We start from the raw sequence: 19,167 nt of genomic DNA, 5'->3' as shown, positions 1-19,167 counted from the left end.
CAGAGGGAGAACACCGAGACGACGGTTGAAGAAGAAGACGCGCGAAAAGACGAAAGACGAGAAAGAAGTCCTACATTTGTTCTTTTTATAATACTCACAATATATTTTTATGTAATTTGTATTCCTTCAAACGTTCCTGTTATCCACATCTTTCTTGTTTCAATTAAAGTTTTTCAAAAGACAAAGAAAAGTCTCTCACACACACATATATATATATATATATATACATATATATATATTTTTTTCACAATCAGACTTTTATTAATAATTCACTCTAATATTTCCAAATCACATTCAAATATTTCACTTACTAAAACTTTTAATTTTGCATTTGTCAAAAAACTTCAGAATTTTCTAAATGAAATTAAAAACATTAGAAATACATAACAATTAAACAATACATTCTAAAATATTAAAAAGTCATAGATGTCTATAGAAAAAGTTGCATGATGATTAAAGTGCTTCACGCAACTTTTTTTTTGCTATAAACAGAACAATGTAGCAAATTTCAAACAAAAAATAATGATACGCATGCATCTCATAAATATGAAAAAGAGCTTAAGACATAAAAAAGCTACTTAGATTACCATTCTCTTAATTTCTTAAAAAGAAAAACACACATAATCTAGTATTATATCATTAAAATATAAATTATGTAATCTTTACAGCATTCAATTTATTATTATTGTTAATTATTCTCACAAAAGCAAACAAAATTGACCAAATTAATATGTAATAATGTCTCTAATATCAAAATAGCTTGTGGGCAAACCCTATTATTTATATAACCAGTAATGAGTTCCACACTAAAAATTTTATAATTGTGATCCTGCCATTCATATTATTTTAATCAGTTTATAATATTAAATTTAATACGATGAAGTCAAATCAGCATTGAAAACCAGCTTTTTCAATGCTGATTCGTTTCAATCAAACACAATTAAGCCTAAATCAGTAACTCCGAAGTATTAGGCCTAAAATCATCTCTATTCTTTTAAAGAGTTTTGTCAATTTGGATGTTAAACAAAGCAGCGATCGATGTATGTTCATAGTTTTTCTTACCTGGCAATATAAACCTCGTACGATTTTATGTTGCTTGCTGAAATACGAAACAGTTTTGTCGTCAAAATGGCGTTGCTTATGGACATCCTTAAACCAATTGGAACCAAACCTTCTCATCTCTTTCCCTACATTTCGAAACGAACGAACGATCGCCATATCCGATTCTAATCTCGTCCCCCAAACAGAAACATTAAAATACATTAAGAAATAACATGCATAAAATAATAAATTTATTATTAAAAGCCATACAATCTTAAATACGACAATTTTAATTTTTCGGTTAAGTAATTAAGATAAGTTAATAACCGAATAACAACATAATCGAACCAAATTTATCAGTTTCGTAAGTTTGTTATAAAGCATTTCATTGGAGAATGGAAGCGATTCCATCTAGATTAACCAATTATGTGAGGTTTCGTATATGAAATTTAAAATCGGTTATATGCGATTAGAATACGGGTGAGAAATTTCCGGTTCGAGATTAAAACCAGGCAGTATTCGTGAATTTAGAAAATAGTCCCCGTTTCTGTGTTTGGTGGGAACAGCGTAATAGATATTTTTCTGATATAGATTATTTTGAAAAAAGTGAAAGTAATAAAAAGAGGTAATAGAAATTTTTATTTTTATGTTGATATATTTATTAGATTATTAATATAATATACTTTAATACTACTGTGTAACAGTTACTGTAAATGATTCTGCTTTGTTCATCGTGTAGAAGCGTGGTAATGCCGTTGATATAGGCCTAAAATTTCGTACGTAACGCCAGCATTTGACTCTGGATTTTTGTCGTGTCTTTATGACGGGTTTGTTAATTGTTAACATATGAAGATAATTCCTTAATTTATTTGAAGTTTTTAAAAAAAATTAAATCTATAATAATAATGTTATAAGTATAAAATGTATGCTTTACAAGCATAAGAAATTAAAAAACAATTACCCATGACTTACAAATATAGTTGAGTTTGCTCAAGAGAGCACTGGTGGTATTGGGTTGTAGGAAACAAATATCCCTTTTGTGTGTATAAAAAAAATTTTCTCATATTACAAATTCAGAAACCAGTAAGAAAAATTAATATGTGAGTTAATATCAAACCCTTAGGTAGGAAATTAAACCCTTATTGTTTAATTTGAATTGTATTAACAAAGTAATAAAAGCACTGAAGTATATTATTGCAACTGCTAATTGTACAGGATTCCCACATTATACATTTTTTCTTAATTTTGTTTTAAGATACCTCACTGCTAGACGTGTCCTAAACTAGAAATATTTGTGAGTGATGCATCTAACAAGAGCTATAATGAAAAAATTGTAGGACTACTTAAGCTTGTTGTCATCATGGAGCGGCACATTGGATTGCGGATGCATAGAAAGCTTGTCACGTGACTACACAAACTTCACTTTCCTCAATCACACAATCTCTAGGATGTGTTTCCAGTATTGTATGATAGAGCAGTGATTGACGTCTCATTCCTAACACGTGATTATCTTTTGTTACCCTGAACGACCCAGGGTAACAAAACTGTTAGAGAAGCCAAACTGATTCTGACACAGGGCTCTATGCTTGCGTAGATGCAATGAGATCCTGTTAATCATTAGACCTTTAACAGTGTTTCTCAATGGGGGTGATATTACCCCCATGTGGGCATTTTTTTCTTGTTGAGGGGGCAATTAGTAACAATTTATATTTTGCCTCTAACAAATCGTCGCCCCCTTCAATAAAATCGTTACGTAGTATAACCCCCTTCACTTCAAAATTCCGATGCCAAGGGCCAGGGCTAACGCCAAATTCGTACTGCATTGAATAGACTAGTAACTAGTATAATGTTATTTGTTTAATTATTGTATGATATAATGAATAAAATATCTAACTAATCTTAATATAATGTTTTACTATATCATCCAGAAAATTGTTTTTTGCCCCCCAAAATATAAATTATTACAAATCGCCCCTCAACATGGAAAAATGCCCACATGAGGGCAATATTGCCTTTGTTGAGAAACACTGGTCTAAGGTGTCCTGAGTATAGGCAAGCGCCAAATCCGACAGAGGGCGCTGTTTTGAGCCAAGATGGCTGCCGAAACAGGTAAGGAACCGACCACGTGTTTGTTCAGTGCATGAGCCGATTCAGTTTCTATCGGTGACGACTACTGCGAGGACCAAATGGAGAACAAATCATTGAATTTATGTCAAATTCTAGACTATATTGGCGACAGGAAACGTTGTCTCGTAGAAGGTGAAGCCGTTTTGGATGCTGGACACATCGTATTTTGTGGATTAAACTCTAACAACAACACCGAAGTTCACGTTGTTGCTTCAGTGCTGCAATCTCAGATATTGGCATTTTAATTTTAATACATCTCAATTATAGGGAGAATGCACGTGCAAAGCGGGGCTGTCTGGTTTTTGTAAACACGTGATAGCGTGTTTATTACACGTTAACAGGTGAGAAGTATTTAAATATTTTAAGCAGTATACACCATGTTCCAATATAAAAACATAGTTTTATTTATCATAATAGTTAAAATTAGTGCCAATCTGAAGGCTGCCCTGCTGAGTCATTCAGCACTTATACAACATAGGCCAGTCAAAAGTTTGTAGCACACGTTTTGTGTGTGCACGTCTCATATATCCAAAACGGCTTCACCTTCTACAAGACAACGTTTTCTGTTGCCGATATAGTCTAAAATTTGACATAAATTCAATGATTTGTTCTCCACTTGGTCTTCGCAGTAGTCATCACCGATAGAATCTAAATCGTCTCAGGCACTGAACAAACACCTGGTCGGTTCCTTACCTGTTTCGGCAGCCATCTTGGCTCAAAAACAGCGCCATCTGTCGGATTTGGCGCTTGCCAATAGTGACTGTGGTGAGGGGTACCAGCCCAAATGTTATTGAAGATGTCGTAGAATAATTGTCAGTGCCAGTATAGTGAAAACTATGATTATTAGTATTACTAGTAGTGTTCAGTTGGGTGAAGATATACCTATGGTCACTGGCAGAATTTATGTCGGTAGTGTAACAGTGTCTTGTTTGGCAAACAAGATACTTCTGTTTTAACTTGTTCTGTCCTGTGGAGTGTAACAGTGATTGACCCTAGGGGTGACGTGACTGTTTCCTAACGTTACGTCAATCCAACTTTTCCCCTTGGTACAGGAGTAGGTCAGAAGGGTGCTGGTGTTCAAGTAAGTAAGGTTGTGTTGGGCCATGGTTCCATTAACTGTTACCCTAGGGTCATCTTCTGGACTATGCCAAGTTGCAGGCTTGGCACTGAAGTCTCCTCCTATTACAATAGGTTTATCTTTGTATGAGTTCAGAAGGTGATGAATATCTTCAATGGCTGTCTCAATGTTAGTGGTGTCTGTAATATAGACAGAACATATGTAAAGGTGAGTGTTATTAGAGGTTGTGGCCGATGTTTTCATTGCAAAAACGTGTACGTCAGACATTCAGCATCACCTTCCTGTAAGCCTAGAAGTTTGACAATGGCATTTGAAACATCAGTGGGATCATGCTTGACATTATAAACGTCATTGTCAAACTTCTAGGCTTACAGAAAGGCAATGCTGAATGTTTGGCATACACGTTTTTGCAATGAAAACAGTTTAAACCTCTCTATTGTCTGTTACACATACAATAGTAATGTATTCTGTGGTATGTTGGGAGACAAGGCAGGCGGTAATGTTTTTGTTTCTGATGATAATACCAGCCTTGGTGCAATATCCAGGATCCTGAGCTGGATAGACTTTCCAATCATTGAACCTGACTATCATGTTAATAGTGTAGAGTTCTCGGATCATGTCTGTATTGTGTATATTGGAAGTGTGAATGAGGAGGTAGCAGGCAGCTTTGCATTTCTGTGTATTAATCTGTATGAGTTATAGCTGCCTGTGTACAGGTGTATTATTCATAGCTGATCCCACCGGCAGTTTGTTTTTTCATGCATTTGGTTATAGGGCACTGTTGACAGAATGTGTTAAGTGCGGTCTTTGTCTGCTCCCTTCTGGTAGAGTGTCATTGGCCTTTGCACAATTAATGCAGCGCAGTTCCTGACTGTGGACGCAGCAAACCTTGTAGCTGTGGTTGCCTGTGCAGTGACTACAGTGTTGTTTTTCTGTACATTTATTAGCTGTGATAGATGGCCATAACCACAACATTTGTAGCAGCGTGTGTGAGGAATGTAGTCATCTACAGCTATCGTTGCCCATTGCACACTAACATGCTGCTGTTTAATTAACATGTTCCTGATACTAGGAGTTACCTGAAGGACAACGTGTAATCTAGAAGTGTCTGTCATGTTGTTGTTTATTTTAGTCAGAACATAGCAAGAGTCTTGAAATTCCTGGAATGTGTGTGTGTAGTATTTATTGCAATGTTCTGGATGTGATTCCTCTGTGAAGGCGCTGGTGACAGCGTCACCCGGGACATTTAACAGAATAACCTTAGGTGGTTTGGCTGCCAAGTATCTGATTTCTAACCCATTCATTAATGTTTTACTGAGTTTATGGCAGCCACCATTTTGTTGCTGTCACCCTTTGTATTTAACTGAATGCAAACTCTGTTTTTCCTAATTTTCCTGAGTGCTTAAACTGAGATTCCTAACTGACTAGGTTTTATGTTTGTAGTGAGTTTTTGTCTTATTTCGTCCTGATTGATATCAATGTTTTCTTTTGGAAAAACGAGAACCGCATATGTGCCAGCTCTGGAATGTGTATGTTTTTGGACTTTTCTGGATAATTTTGGTGTTTGTTGTGATAGCCCTAGCAGTAACATCAGTGTAGGTGGTGGTTGGTAAGCTAGTCAGAATAGTGTTTTTTGCAGTGTCCAATATTTTGTTGACTGCTATCAATGAGAAAGCTGACCTTCTTGGAAACCTCCTGTTAAATATGACAGACACTATCAGCTAGGAATTTCGAAACTGCTTTGCTAATTAAACTATTTAACATATCAATATTGTTGTTGGGACAATGAACCGATGCTTAGATAGTCTTGTCTGCTAGCATGAAAAGATCATTTGCAGTTTCACGAATTTTTATGTTCTGTTCTTTTTCTGAACAGCGGAGTTGTATTCTTCTGGACAGTTTTCCAAAATAATATCCAAAAGCTTCCTAAACTTTTTACGGACCAACGAGACGTCTGAACATGGGCTCCCAGTGTTTCCAGACCTAGATGGACACGCCATCTAGAAAGTCCCTTAAACTATCTTAAAACTATGGGCATGTACAGTACAAGAGGTTCTACAACAACTAAAAACTATAGTGCTGGTTTTCTGTTGAATCTGAATTTTAAAGTAATCAAATTACCTTAAAATTTAAATTAAATGCTTATAACTTTAAATTTATTACCTAAATTTACAAATGTGTGTTTTAAAATTAAAGCAATTAGTTATATAAAATGTAGTTACATAACTATAATATACATTGTAAGATTTAGGACCAATATTACATAATAGACTTTTTCTGTTTAGAAATAAAATATTTTATTTCAAACAATAGATGCAACAGATGTTAGAGTAGCATTTTTCAAATTCCCCCCCCCCTCCAATACCTCCTGGACCAATACTTTTGTGAAATTAAATTTAAATAATGATAAGACGGATCANAAATTGACCAAATTAATATGTAATAATGTCTCTAATATCAAAATAGCTTGTGGGCAAACCCTATTATTTATATAACCAGTAATGAGTTCCACACTAAAAATTTTATAATTGTGATCCTGCCATTCATATTATTTTAATCAGTTTATAATATTAAATTTAAGTCTTTCTGAAAATTATGTAAACACAGTATAATGTTTAATTAAATATAAAGAATATAATTTTTTGTGAGCAAACTAGTCAAACTTCCAGATAGTAATGAAAGAAAAAGATTTCATTGTATTGAGTTTGGTTCAACCTAAAATATAGGTAAAACAGCAAAAACGAATGCTTAACTGCTAAAAGGCAGTAACCACCAACATTTGGTTCCCAGACATTTGAATTTTTTAAATAACAGATGAAAAAATTCTTTATTGTTTCTTAATCTATGCCACAATTATTTCTTGCTAAAAAAAACAGCTTCAAGTGTCTTAGCATGTTGAAATGTCCTTACATCAGTGCAACAAAAAGTATCAAAATGAGCCAAAACAGCAATTAATCACAGATAAGTTCTAGTTGCACTGAAACTAATTGTAGTAGAGTTCATAACAGCAGCTGGGAGAAAACATTACTATCAACTTTGACACTAAATCTATAATTAGTTAATAACTTTATAACAGCATTTTATCATTTCTGATCATTTACACAGGGCTATAAACAAAACTGTACAACTACTTAAGACCAGCAATGTATCTATAGAATGAGGGAAACTAGAATAACCCAGTCATACCCAAACATTTTGTATACTGTATATAGAAATAAATTCAACAACAATTGATTACATAACATAGAAAACTATAAAATTTTATTGAAAATGTATTATTATTTATAACTGACTTGATTGTATACCTCCTATATGAAACAAAACTCTGTGTTTTTTGAGGTAATATTTTTCAAATCTTGTTTCACCTATTGTCAGATGTTTATCCTTTCCCACTTAAAAAGTGCAATGTAATAGACATCTCCCTATTTTACCTTATATAGCAACTCTTGTAAACAGATTCTACCCAGTCAATTGCCCAATATTTTCTTTAATGTTAATGTCAATTTGTAACCAACAAGCAACCATGTAAGTTACATAAAAAAATTTTTTTAATATTAGGCCTATACATATTATTATGTATCATGTAATCCTTGTATATCTTTTTGTAAAGTCTAAGGACTGAAGAGGGTCATTAAGACCTGAAATGCATTTCCTCCAATAAAATCAATATCAACAAATGCTCCTTGTGTGATGTGTTACTGAAGAAAAAAAGCCCATAGCTTTTATTCTTTAAAATCAACAGTACAAAACCAGTAATGGAAAATTTACTTAATAGATATCAGTTAAGATTTGCTCACAGACAGAAGTAAAGTATGTATGCATTTCAAGCTACTAACTTTAGTGTATTTTACTGGCTTTTTTAACATTGATAATGCATATTTTGGGTATTTTAACAGGCATATATCTGGATTTTTATTGCATACATTGAAATTTTGAATACTTATTAGTGTTGTAACAAATAGTATATTCGGCCTCAGGCCGAATATTTGGCCAGGAGCGTGGCCGAATAGCCGAATATTTGGCCAAACTATTCGGCTCGATTAATGCACGTACGAAAATTGGCATGCAAGCCGCATTATGGCAAGGATCCTGCTCTCCATTGGCCCGCTGTCACCACGCTTTGCCAATCGCGTTAATTCTTGGCAGTTGTAGCGGACAGACAACAGTGTCATGGAAGTATGTGATAAATGATGATATCAAATGTGTATAACAATGAAATGACCTAAACGTGTAAACAACGGGAAAAAAACAGAGAAGGACCGCAAAGTGAAAATGTGAAAACAAATAAGAAATTGAGTTGATAACATAATCGAACAAGTCGAGGCAGCTTATTGGCACGAAATTTGCGGGTGTCAATGCCAAACAATTGTTGTCATAGACTTCGGAAAGCTAAATGCTTGTAATGAAAGTCACTTAGTGTGCATGGGCGAAAGCCTGGGGCCGTTCGGGCTATTAAGCTGTCTCGAATATGTGAATCATAACTGTGACTTATATCGACGTCCTATCTGTCTCTTTTCTCCGNAGAATGAATGAAATGAAACTACAGACACAACAAACTTACCTTACTAAACCCTCTCCCTTGTAGGTCAAAAGTGTAAAATACAATGATAGTAATAAAACCTAATAGTCACATTTAACTTTGGCCTTCTTAGTCCTCACAGAGCAGCAGAAGGGTCATAAATAAATATATATATATATAGAGCGTCATTTATCCATTTATCCGGAAGCCAGTTATCCAAAACTGTTATCCAAAAGCATTCCAGTTGGCAAATTTAAATTTTTGCTAGTACTGTGACGCTGCAATCTTGGTCTACTCCAATATTTTTTTTTTTATTTGTGTATGTGTTTTAACTGGCATTTTTGTGTAGTGTTTTTCTGAGGACACTCTGTCCTGACATGTGTTATGCTTAATCAAAATCAGTTTTCATCAGGGACATTAATTTTGGATCCGTGAATTTTTTACTTGTAACAGATTGCTCTGTAGTTGTTGTAATGTTTGCAATGGCCACTAAACATAAATGTGTTGTTTTCAGTGTTTCCAATAAACTTAAAATAATAGATCAGTTGAAGTGTGATGCTAGTGGATCAAGCTTAGCTCAGAAATATGGAGTTGAAAATGCCACAATATCAGACATTAAAAAGATCAGTGATGCCATTAAAATATTTGCAAGTGTACTTGACAGTGAAGATGGAAGCTTGCACAGAAAAATGATGAGAATGGCAGAAAACCAGGATTTGGACATTGCAGTTTACACATGGTTCATGCAGGTACATAACCAAGGATAACCAATAAGTGGGCCTTTGATTTGCAAAAAAGCTTTTGAAATGAACAAGAAACTAGGGGATAATGCTGATTTTAAAGCAGCTTCCGGCTGCTTTAAGCATTTCAAATCTAGACATGGAATTAGGGAATTGGACATTCAGGGTGAAAAACTGTCGACTGATACTAAATCAGCTGAAAGTTTGAGGCTTTTGAGAACATGATTGATAAGGACTACTACAAAAGACCAATGTTTACAATGCAGATGAAACTGGTTTGTATTGGAAAAAAATGCCAACAAAAACCCTAGTTTCTAAGAATAAAATGTCAGCACCTGATTTTAAGGTAAGCAAATTACGCATCACTGTTATGGTATGTGGAAATGTTACCGGAACACACAGGCTACCTTTGCTAATCGTAGGAAAATCCAAAAATCCACGGTGCTTTAAAGGAATAAAAGAATTGCCGGTGACCTACAAAAATCAAAAGAATTCATGGATGGATACAACCATTTTTATAGAATGTATTTAACCCTAAAGTCAAAAAGCATCAGCTTAAAACTGGAAATTCTGGAAATGTTTTGTTGTTGATTGATAATGTCCCAAGTCATCCCTCAAACATTTCACTGGAAAGAGAAAACGGAAAGTTTAAAGTTGTTTACTTGCCTCCCAATGTTACTTCAATCCTCCAACTGATGGACCAAGGGGTCATTGAAAGCTTCAAATGATATTACAGGAAGGCATTGCTGCATATGGTAATAATTGGGGAAGAACATGAAAAAACAATTCAGCAAGTGTATGCTGAAATTAACTTAAAGGATGCTATGTCCATTGCAGCAGAAGCTTGGGCTACTGTTAAGAACAGTACAGTACACTAGCAACAGCTTGGAATAAGCTCCTACCATCAGATGAGTCTTATCACTGCACCTGAAGAGCCAAAAAAGAGCCAATTTGAATCACAACTGTTTGATCTCATTAAAGATTGCTCTGGATTTGAAGAATGTGATAAGGAAAATATAAGACTGGCTCAAGAGTGGTGTCAATGACCCTGTCTATCAAATATTGTCGGACGATGAAATTGTTGCCAGTGTCATCGAAAACCAAGACCCCTGCGATGATGAGGAAGAGCGTAAATGACGCTGACTATGCTGAAAAAGGACCATCCAGTGAGGAAGCTTTTCATTGCCTTGAGATGGCTCTGAAGTGGTTAGAACAGCAAGAAGAATGTGATACTATCCAATTGCTATCTTTAAGATGTGTGTGTGATTTAGCGGCAAAAAAGCGACACCAAGCTGTGAAGCAAAAGACAATTTTGGACTTTTTTTCTTAAACTGTAGGCCTACGTTATGTAACATGTTTCTGCATTTCAAACATTTTTAATATTAGATTAACTTCCAAAATATATTTTTTTTCAATATATTTTGTTTGTACAAAATAAAGAAATAATTTTTAGCGATGCAATGGGGGTGTTCATTATTTTAAAAAGTTTACGTTAGGCTTAACATCGACGAAAATTCAACGCAAAGCGACACGCAACGAAGAAAATTTTCAGGATGATATATTTTTTCGTACATAATCGCTTATCCAAAAAATAAGTTATCCGAACAACGCCAGTCCCCCAATTGATTCGGATAAACGACGCTCTACTGTAATTCGTTTTAGGACCAGGGTCCACGGAAATTTCCAAAATTTACAACTTTTAATCACTTTCATTGAACTGGAAAAATTTCTGTCTTTATTACATCTAATATTACGAAGAAATCAGTCCACACTGTATTCGGTTAAGCTTTTCTTTAAGTAAAATTCCGGCTCTTTCAGCAGGGTTTTATTTGTNACACAAAAGTGTCAGTGTTGCCAGCTAAAACACACACCAAAAAAATATCGGAGTAGCCCAAGTCATAGCCAAAGGTTGCAGTGCCACAGCACTAGCAAAAATTTAAATTTGCCAACTGGAACGAGTTCAGTTGACTGACGCTTCGGTTGACCAGCTTTACTGTATTTCAATTTATTTTTGATTATATTAAACCAAAGATAAAATGTCCTGATAATAACAATAATTCTATTATGATATAGATTATTGTGATAAATGTTAGTCAGGTGCAACAAAAGACATCAAATATTGTGATATATATCTGTAAATATTAAATAACAACAATCTTCTTTGCCATCTTAAATCTCACAAAGCTTATGTTGATGACATTAAATTGGTATGTTATGATCTGAAGACTCTACAGTCTGACATTTGCTTGTTAAAAAAATCTATTTGATTCAGCTAATTTTAGGATTAATATGGAAAAAACTGTAATGTGTTTTGCTTTAATTAATTTGCAATCTTCGTTTACCTACTTTTCCCATTGAATTTATTCTTTTTAATAATGTTATGTCATTCAATGATCTGGAATAATCTTTGATAATAAACTCACTTTTCAAAAAACTCTTAATGCACTTTTTTGATAAAGTAATTTACAAAATCATCATAATATTTCACATCTAACAGCCAGAGATTTAACTATTTTATCATGATAAAATACCATATACTCAGAATCTGAACTTTGCAAGGACTAAATTAATTTTCCTTTGTTTTTTTGAGCATATCAAATATTTTGATTGTTTACTTTTTTTAATGGTTTTATATATGATGATCGGCTATTTTTACATGCTCTTTCAAAAAACCTACAACTTTCATCTTGTGTGTTCACTCCATTTTTTCATTTAAGTGTATCTCAAAGTTATCTTACATTGTTATATATAGAATTTAATCAATATTTAAATTGAAGCAATGCTTTAATATGTATGATATCTTTTTAATAATCAAAGCAGATAAATCTCATTATTTCAAGAAATTGATTGAGCCATTGTTCTGATCACAGGTCATGAACTTTTGTAGATAGAAAATGCATCATGCCATGAGCATACAAAATTGATAGAAAGCTTCTATTTCTTCAAAGCTGGTGGACGACATTGGTCTATTCATTTGATGAGTTTCTGCCTCTGTATGGTTTTTTTCTTGTGCGAATAATTTTCTCATCTGCCAAAAGTTTGAAATAAGAGATTGTGCTCCTGCCTACATTTTTTCCAGTATACCCAGTTGGATCAGACTGAAGTCTGAGTATATTATGAGATGGTCTTTTCCATGAATCTGGTGTACTTGATGCATGTGTCTAGAGTTCCATCATGATTTCTATAATTTTCTGATGAATGGTGCTGAAATTTCTTCATATTTTTCATTGCTTATGTGTAGTTCTGAATATTCTTTCTGATTTTGGCTGTTTGGCTTTCTGATGAGAAAGCACCTGAAACTCTAAATCCTACAACTGAGAATCATCATCACTTTTATCGTGTGACTCATTTTCATCAATTTGCTGAAGATGGGAAATTATTTCATCAGGAATCATTTTTTTCTTCTGGCCTTTGAAACAATTTTTACACTAACATTGTCAGGTGAACAAGGCTTTCTGTTGAGGAATTATGAACAAGAGTGATTAATTATCACTTTTGTTCACAGTTGCATTCAAATTACCCAATCAGGAACTGTGACATGATAAATGCAATGCAGATTTGCATGATTTCCCATGCAGATCAATGATCAGCTTGTGGTATAAACATGGGGTGAGAATAAAATGTTTGTAAAATGTGGAATTATTTCAAAGAAGTGTATATTCATGTGAAAGAGCATGAAAAGTTATGTAAATTTTTGAAATTTGAATAAAAAATAAAATAGTATTGAAAAGTTGATAATTCAAAACCATCATGCTGGTCAATTGACCAGCCTCGGTACTTTAATGTTAATGTAGCTGAAAAATAGCTCAATTCATTATGGCATTGTTTCCAACCTTCTGCTATGCTCCACCTAAGTCTTTCTAAAATTCTTATGTCCCCTAACATATACAGGAGTTATACGGTTAACTTAAACTCTGGGCAAGTCCATTTTTGAATTGCCCCACGTTGGGAAACACTGTATTGTTTGGCATTAACTAAACCAAGCTTGAAAGAAACATATGCCATATTGAGGCAAAGTCTGGTCAGCAAGTTACACTAAAGTAGTTTTGTCAAGTTGATAGAATTGCCATCACTGAGTACTGTGTGTCATGCTGAATCGAACATTTTTGATACTAGATTAACTTCTAAAGTATAATTTTTATTTGTTTTTATATTTTTCAATATATTTATTTTGATAATATCAAAAGTGCTCAGAAATTAAATAAAGAGAAACAAAACACCTTTTTTTGCCAAGAAATAAATATAATTGTAAAAAACAAATGTTTTCAGCCCAATTAATAGGCCATCTTCAGGTCAAACAAAAATGGAATGTAAATGTTCCATGAATAGAACATAAAAATTTTAAATCAAAAATTTTTTTACAAGAGAAAAATAATGGAAGAATACATAAAAATTAAAATAAAACAAAAATAACATAAATCTTCAATGTATTAATTCTGGTCCAAGTTTCAAGTAAATTCTTAACCAAGTACTTCCCATGCCGAAGGCAGGATCTCGGCATCCCTCGCATTTAAACAGCCTTCTCCTATCCTACTTCTGTATATTTCAATCTTCTCCGCCGTCATTGCTAAAGTTGGGGAAGACAGAGGTTTGATGATTGTTGCCTCGTCCCATTTTACCTCAAAGCCTTGGGCTTGCGCCATTTGGGACAAAATCGTTGAATTAGACGCATTTCTTATGGCATATCTATGTTCTTTGAGCCTTACTCCCAAGTTTCTTGTGGTGATGCCGATATAATCTTTTTTAACATCCAGTTGTAAGTTCTCATAAGGAATCTTATACACCCCTGCTTTCTCTTCCACTTTGATACTATCCTCATCATTTCTCAAGATTATACAAATTAGGGGCTCTTCTTAAAACCATTCTTGATTCCTTTTGACTAGCAATTTCTTTCATAACACTATTCATACTACTATTATAAGTAAATTTCGTGAGCCTAGTAGGAACATTACTTAAGATTTTTTTTACTATGCCCCTTTCATACTTCTTAACCATTCCTACAATTACACTTTTTTTGTAACCCAGGATCCGGGCCATCTGCAATACTCTATCACTCTCCTTTGCCCTGTCACCAACTCGGTCACAATATAAATAAGCTCTCCTTATTAACGCTCAGAAGGCTGCCACCTTATACCGATATGGATCCAAGGACTGGGAGGGTATATACAATGGGGTGTGTGTAGGTTTAATATAAATGCTTGTGGACAAATGACCTTTCGTAAACCGGATATTAATGTCCAAGAAGTGCACATTCAAGGAACTCTTTTGTTCTAATCTCAATTTAAGTCCATTATTGTTATCATTGATTCTACTCATAAATTTATGCACCCTACTATTATTTCTCCATAAGATAAGGATGCCATCCACATACCTGCTGAAATATATGATATCTTCTTTGAAACTATGAAGAACCCTTCTTTCTAGTCTTCTAACAACTAATGCACAAAGGATTCCTGAGAGGGGACTTCCCATCGGAACCCCTCTTTTTTGTCTGTAGACCTGACCACAAAAGGTGAAGCACGACTCATAGCATACTAGGTTAGCCAGTTCTTATAGCTCGTGGGTGTAAAGAAGCAACTGGGAGTTCTTTATGTACAAGAAATCTAATAACGCATCCACGCAAGAGATGAGAGCATGTATCCTTCAGTGATGAACCAACCAAAACTAACGTTTTGGATCATTAAGAGTTAGTAGACGCACCAGTAACAGGTTGGAAAGAGTTAAATAGATATACAATAATTCTTATGAATTAAAGATCCTAATCATCACCTCAATATACTAGGAACCTTTTTCCACAACTCTCAAGACTTTCTCTAATCTTTGATCCACAAATCGAATAACTTCAAAATCTACTTGGAACTACTTTATCGTATCAGACACCCCTCTCTCGTTTGCTGCTACTAAGCTCACCACGCTCATTGCTAACAGAAGCTCACCTCGGTCATCTTCACTTGAGGTTCGGTCTTTATCCTGTGAGGTGACGTCACAATTCTGAGTGAGATCACTCCCCTCATTTACATACTTATTTGCTAACAATAAAAACTTTGTCTGGCAGTCTATTTTCTGACAATACTCGCTAGCCTTTTACATTATTCTTTTTGACAATTTTTGGGATGTTTTTATTCTTTAAGGTTTAGCGAGTTCCTAAGTTGTGCTTGTGGGGTCTCTCCCATTTTTCTCGGTGCGGACTTACTTTTTTCTGCTCTGGAGTGCACGTGTGCGCGAATTTGTTCTATGGCACTTTTCTTTCATCGGTGAGTTGGTTTCTCTTCTATTTTTAAGTTTCTAAGGTGAATGGTGAGGAAACCTTCGTCCTAACAAAACATAAGTCTTAAACAAAAATAGAATAAAAGCAAAAATAAAAGTAACTAAAAATAACACTCGGACTTGGTTCCTTACATTTTATTTTGTGATACAGTAGAACCTCGAAAACTCGGCCTAATGTGGACTGAAGGCTGGCCGAGTTTGTGAAAATGCCGAGTTATCGGGAATGGGGTTAAAAAAGGATAAGTATGCGTGTTTCCTCAGAAAATAGTGTACTGTACTTGTATGTATTGTTTGCTGGAGAATACAACAGAATAAACTGCCCAAATACCCTTAAACAAAGGAAAAGTACGTACTTTATGAAGGCATAGAGCCTTTACTACATGAAAATGAAAATTAATGAATACACTGTGTACAGTAATTTACCTGATAAGACAGACCTCAGAAAAATACTTTATGAGAGCTTTTATACTTTTATAAAGCTGTCTATAATGAAAATTAATTAACTAAGGATTTTTTTGCCCTGCCAGGGTGTGGCCGGGTTATCGAGAGCCGAGTTTTCGAGGTTCTACTGTACAATCAAAACAAGTTTTATTTGAATTTTTCACTCTCTAGAAAGAGCCTGTTTGAAGCTAAAAAATACACTATCTGAGAGTAAAATGTGAGAAAAATAATGTTTTAACGTGGGAAAAGGCAGATAACAGATGTTACTTCCTTTGAGGGAAGTTCGTACATCCTCTGTTTTTCCCTTATCCACTAAAAATCTCGCTCAGATGGGAACTATCTACCCCTCTTTGATTCCCCTTTCATCCGTTCACATGAAAGAGTTTCTGGCAGATGATTGGTCGTAAATCATGAGATATAGGGGAAATTTATCAGAATTCGGGGAGTTCATCGACAGACCTGGAAGCATCCGGACTCCACACATTTTCCTCCCGATGACCAACGCCCTTAGACGAATCACATAGAATAATTCCAGAGTTAGCACTTAGAAGTTATACTTTGATTTTGTGCACATATCGATCTCCCATGGAAAGAAGTAAATGAACTTTATCTCCAAAGTGTCCCTTGCCTACAGAGAAGAAGACGAACGACAACTAAACCAGGTTGTATGTTTTAAAACGATATTGTAATCTCTCTCTCGATCGCGCATCGGTTATAATAGGGTCGTATATCTCTCGTTGTATGTCTTAATTGTAGCAGTTATATCATTCCTTTGTTTGATATTTTGTATTAGTTTTTATTTTCTTATGTCTTACTAAATTTATTGTTGTTTGTTTATCCAATGAAATGACTCTTAACTTGTGTCTGAATCAGATCTCACACGCGTTAGTCCGCGGAATTTAATTGACAAACTGGTGTCGGGAACCTGACGTAAGGAAGAAGGTGAATTCGCCATCACCAACTTCCGCTCTAAATTATAATTTAACAGTAAAGCCCTCCACACTCGTTCCCCTATGTTTGGGAAAGGCCGTTCTTGTAGACGACAGAGAACTAGTCTTACCGACTAGCTGCCTAGTAAGTGATACAGGCGTAACAACCTACCCTGTACCCCAGGCTGGATCTCACAATACTGATGCCCTAGTCATTAACACACCAATTAGAATCTAATTTTATTTAAATTCAGTTTACCTATAAAATTTGATCTTGACATTTTTTAATATTGCAGATTTAAAAATGGGAACAAGAGTGTATGTTGGTCGCCTTAGTTATGATGTACGTGAGAGAGATTTGGAAAAATTTTTTAAAGGCTATGGTCGCATTAGAGAGATACTGATGAAAAATGGATTTGGATTTGTTGTAAGTATTTTTATATTAATTTTGACATTTAGTTATGTTTATAACTTAAAATTCTATATAATTCTAGAATATTAACTTTAATTTTATAAAAGTTTTGAAGTAATTTAAGCGCTAATTAATTGCACAGATAACCGCTTCTGAGAGTTTGGATTTCTTATATTGGGTTGTTCAGAAAGTAATTTCCTTTTTTTTAACCACTAGACGGATTAGTTGTATTTTTCCCGCCATTTTCATTCTAAACCATATTATCATTATATATTTTTGACAGCTAGCATTTTAAGGCTTATTTGTAAAAAATTTTGCTTGAATTTGTGCAATTGTTTATTTTTGTGTCCCATCAAATATGGAAGATCGAAAGCAGCATTTTCAGCATATTTTGCTGTTTTATTACCAAAAAGGTAAGAATGCTGTTTAAGTGAGAAAAAATTGTGTAACGTGTATGGAGAAGATGTATTGACAGAATGACAGTGCCAAAACTGGTTTACAAAATTTTGTTCTGGCAATTTCAATATTGAAGATGCACCATGTTCTGGACGGCCAGTTGAAGCCAATGAAAACAAAATAAAGGTACTGATTGAAGCAAACTGCAGAATAACAACATATGAAATCACTAAGCGATTAAATTTGTCAAATTGAACTGTTTATGATTACTTGAAACAAATTTGTTTTGTTTCAAAGCTCAATATACACTCGACCCCCCCTATAACGCTGTTGATTATTCCATTTTATATGAATTCCATGTTGTACGAGTTACTTAGATTTTACAAATAAGTGTGCCAGCTGTGAACAGCTCACGTATTTGTAAAATCTAAGTGACTCGTACAACATGGAATTCATATAAAACGGAATAATCAACAGTGTTATAGGGGGGTCGACTGTATTGGGACATTCCAATTTTCAACGCGAGTGTTGAAGTCAACAATTTGACGTCATCAACGATGTTCCAAAACTTGAGTATGAAGTGCTTAGTTCCCATAATTCCATTCTCAGCAAGATGGATTTCATTCAAATGTCTTACCAATTACCTACAATTCATTGGAAAGTAGCAGTCAACATATCTGTTGAGTGCTGAGTGTGTTGAGTCAGCGCTGACAACAGCGCTACCTCAACGTTGAAAAAAGGAACGAATTTTAACGAATGTTGAGATCAGTGCTGAGTCAGTGTTGAAAATTGGAATGTCCCAATAGATAGCCATAAGAATGTCTAAATGAATCATTATAGTAATAGGTTTAAATTAGTGATGTAATGAATATTCGGTTACTATTCGGCCGAATACCGAATATTTAATCACTATTCGGCCGAATACCTAAAAACAGGAGTAATAAATAACAAAAATACAGTAAATTAATTATTTTGTTACTTAGATTTAATGTTATCGAGTTAGTGTTGTTTGTTTATATTTATTTATAACTTGAAACATGCACAAAATAAAAAAGAAAATAATATTAGTCACATGTATTCACAATTTATAATTACAAAGATCAGCACACGTACACGTCTATCGTTGGAGAATCCTCGCACATCTGAGGGTCTGACCCTGCCTATCCTTTTTAAGCGCTCGTCTTTGCTCTTCCCTTTCTCTTTCCTCTATCGCTCTA

The 19,167-nt window shown here is 34.4% G+C and overlaps 1 protein-coding gene across 6 annotated transcripts in view; it reads left to right on the top strand.

The window, feature by feature from the left end:
- Positions 1 to 1,510: 1,510 nt before the first annotated feature.
- The window catches only part of LOC111625054 (serine/arginine-rich splicing factor 4-like), a 56,014-nt gene continuing 38,357 nt past the window's right edge, over positions 1,511 to 19,167 (top strand). For 4 of the 6 annotated variants that reach the window (XM_023368083.1, XM_023368084.1, XM_023368082.1 and 1 more), the window contains exons 1-2: positions 1,511 to 1,666; positions 17,439 to 17,569. In XM_023368083.1, the coding sequence (XP_023223851.1) occupies positions 17,447 to 17,569 (123 nt within the window). In that variant the 5' untranslated portion in view covers positions 1,511 to 1,666; positions 17,439 to 17,446. The remainder of the gene's footprint in view (positions 1,667 to 17,438; positions 17,570 to 19,167) is intronic. The other 2 variants (XM_023368081.1, XM_023368085.1) reach the window with 1 other exon arrangement.

Source organism: Centruroides sculpturatus, unplaced genomic scaffold (assembly GCF_000671375.1).
Source record: "Centruroides sculpturatus isolate CEXI.00-Female unplaced genomic scaffold, Cexi_2.0 scaffold40, whole genome shotgun sequence".
In the NCBI taxonomy this organism is placed as follows: domain Eukaryota; kingdom Metazoa; phylum Arthropoda; class Arachnida; order Scorpiones; family Buthidae; genus Centruroides; species Centruroides sculpturatus.
This window is presented reverse-complemented; position numbering and strand designations above follow the sequence as displayed.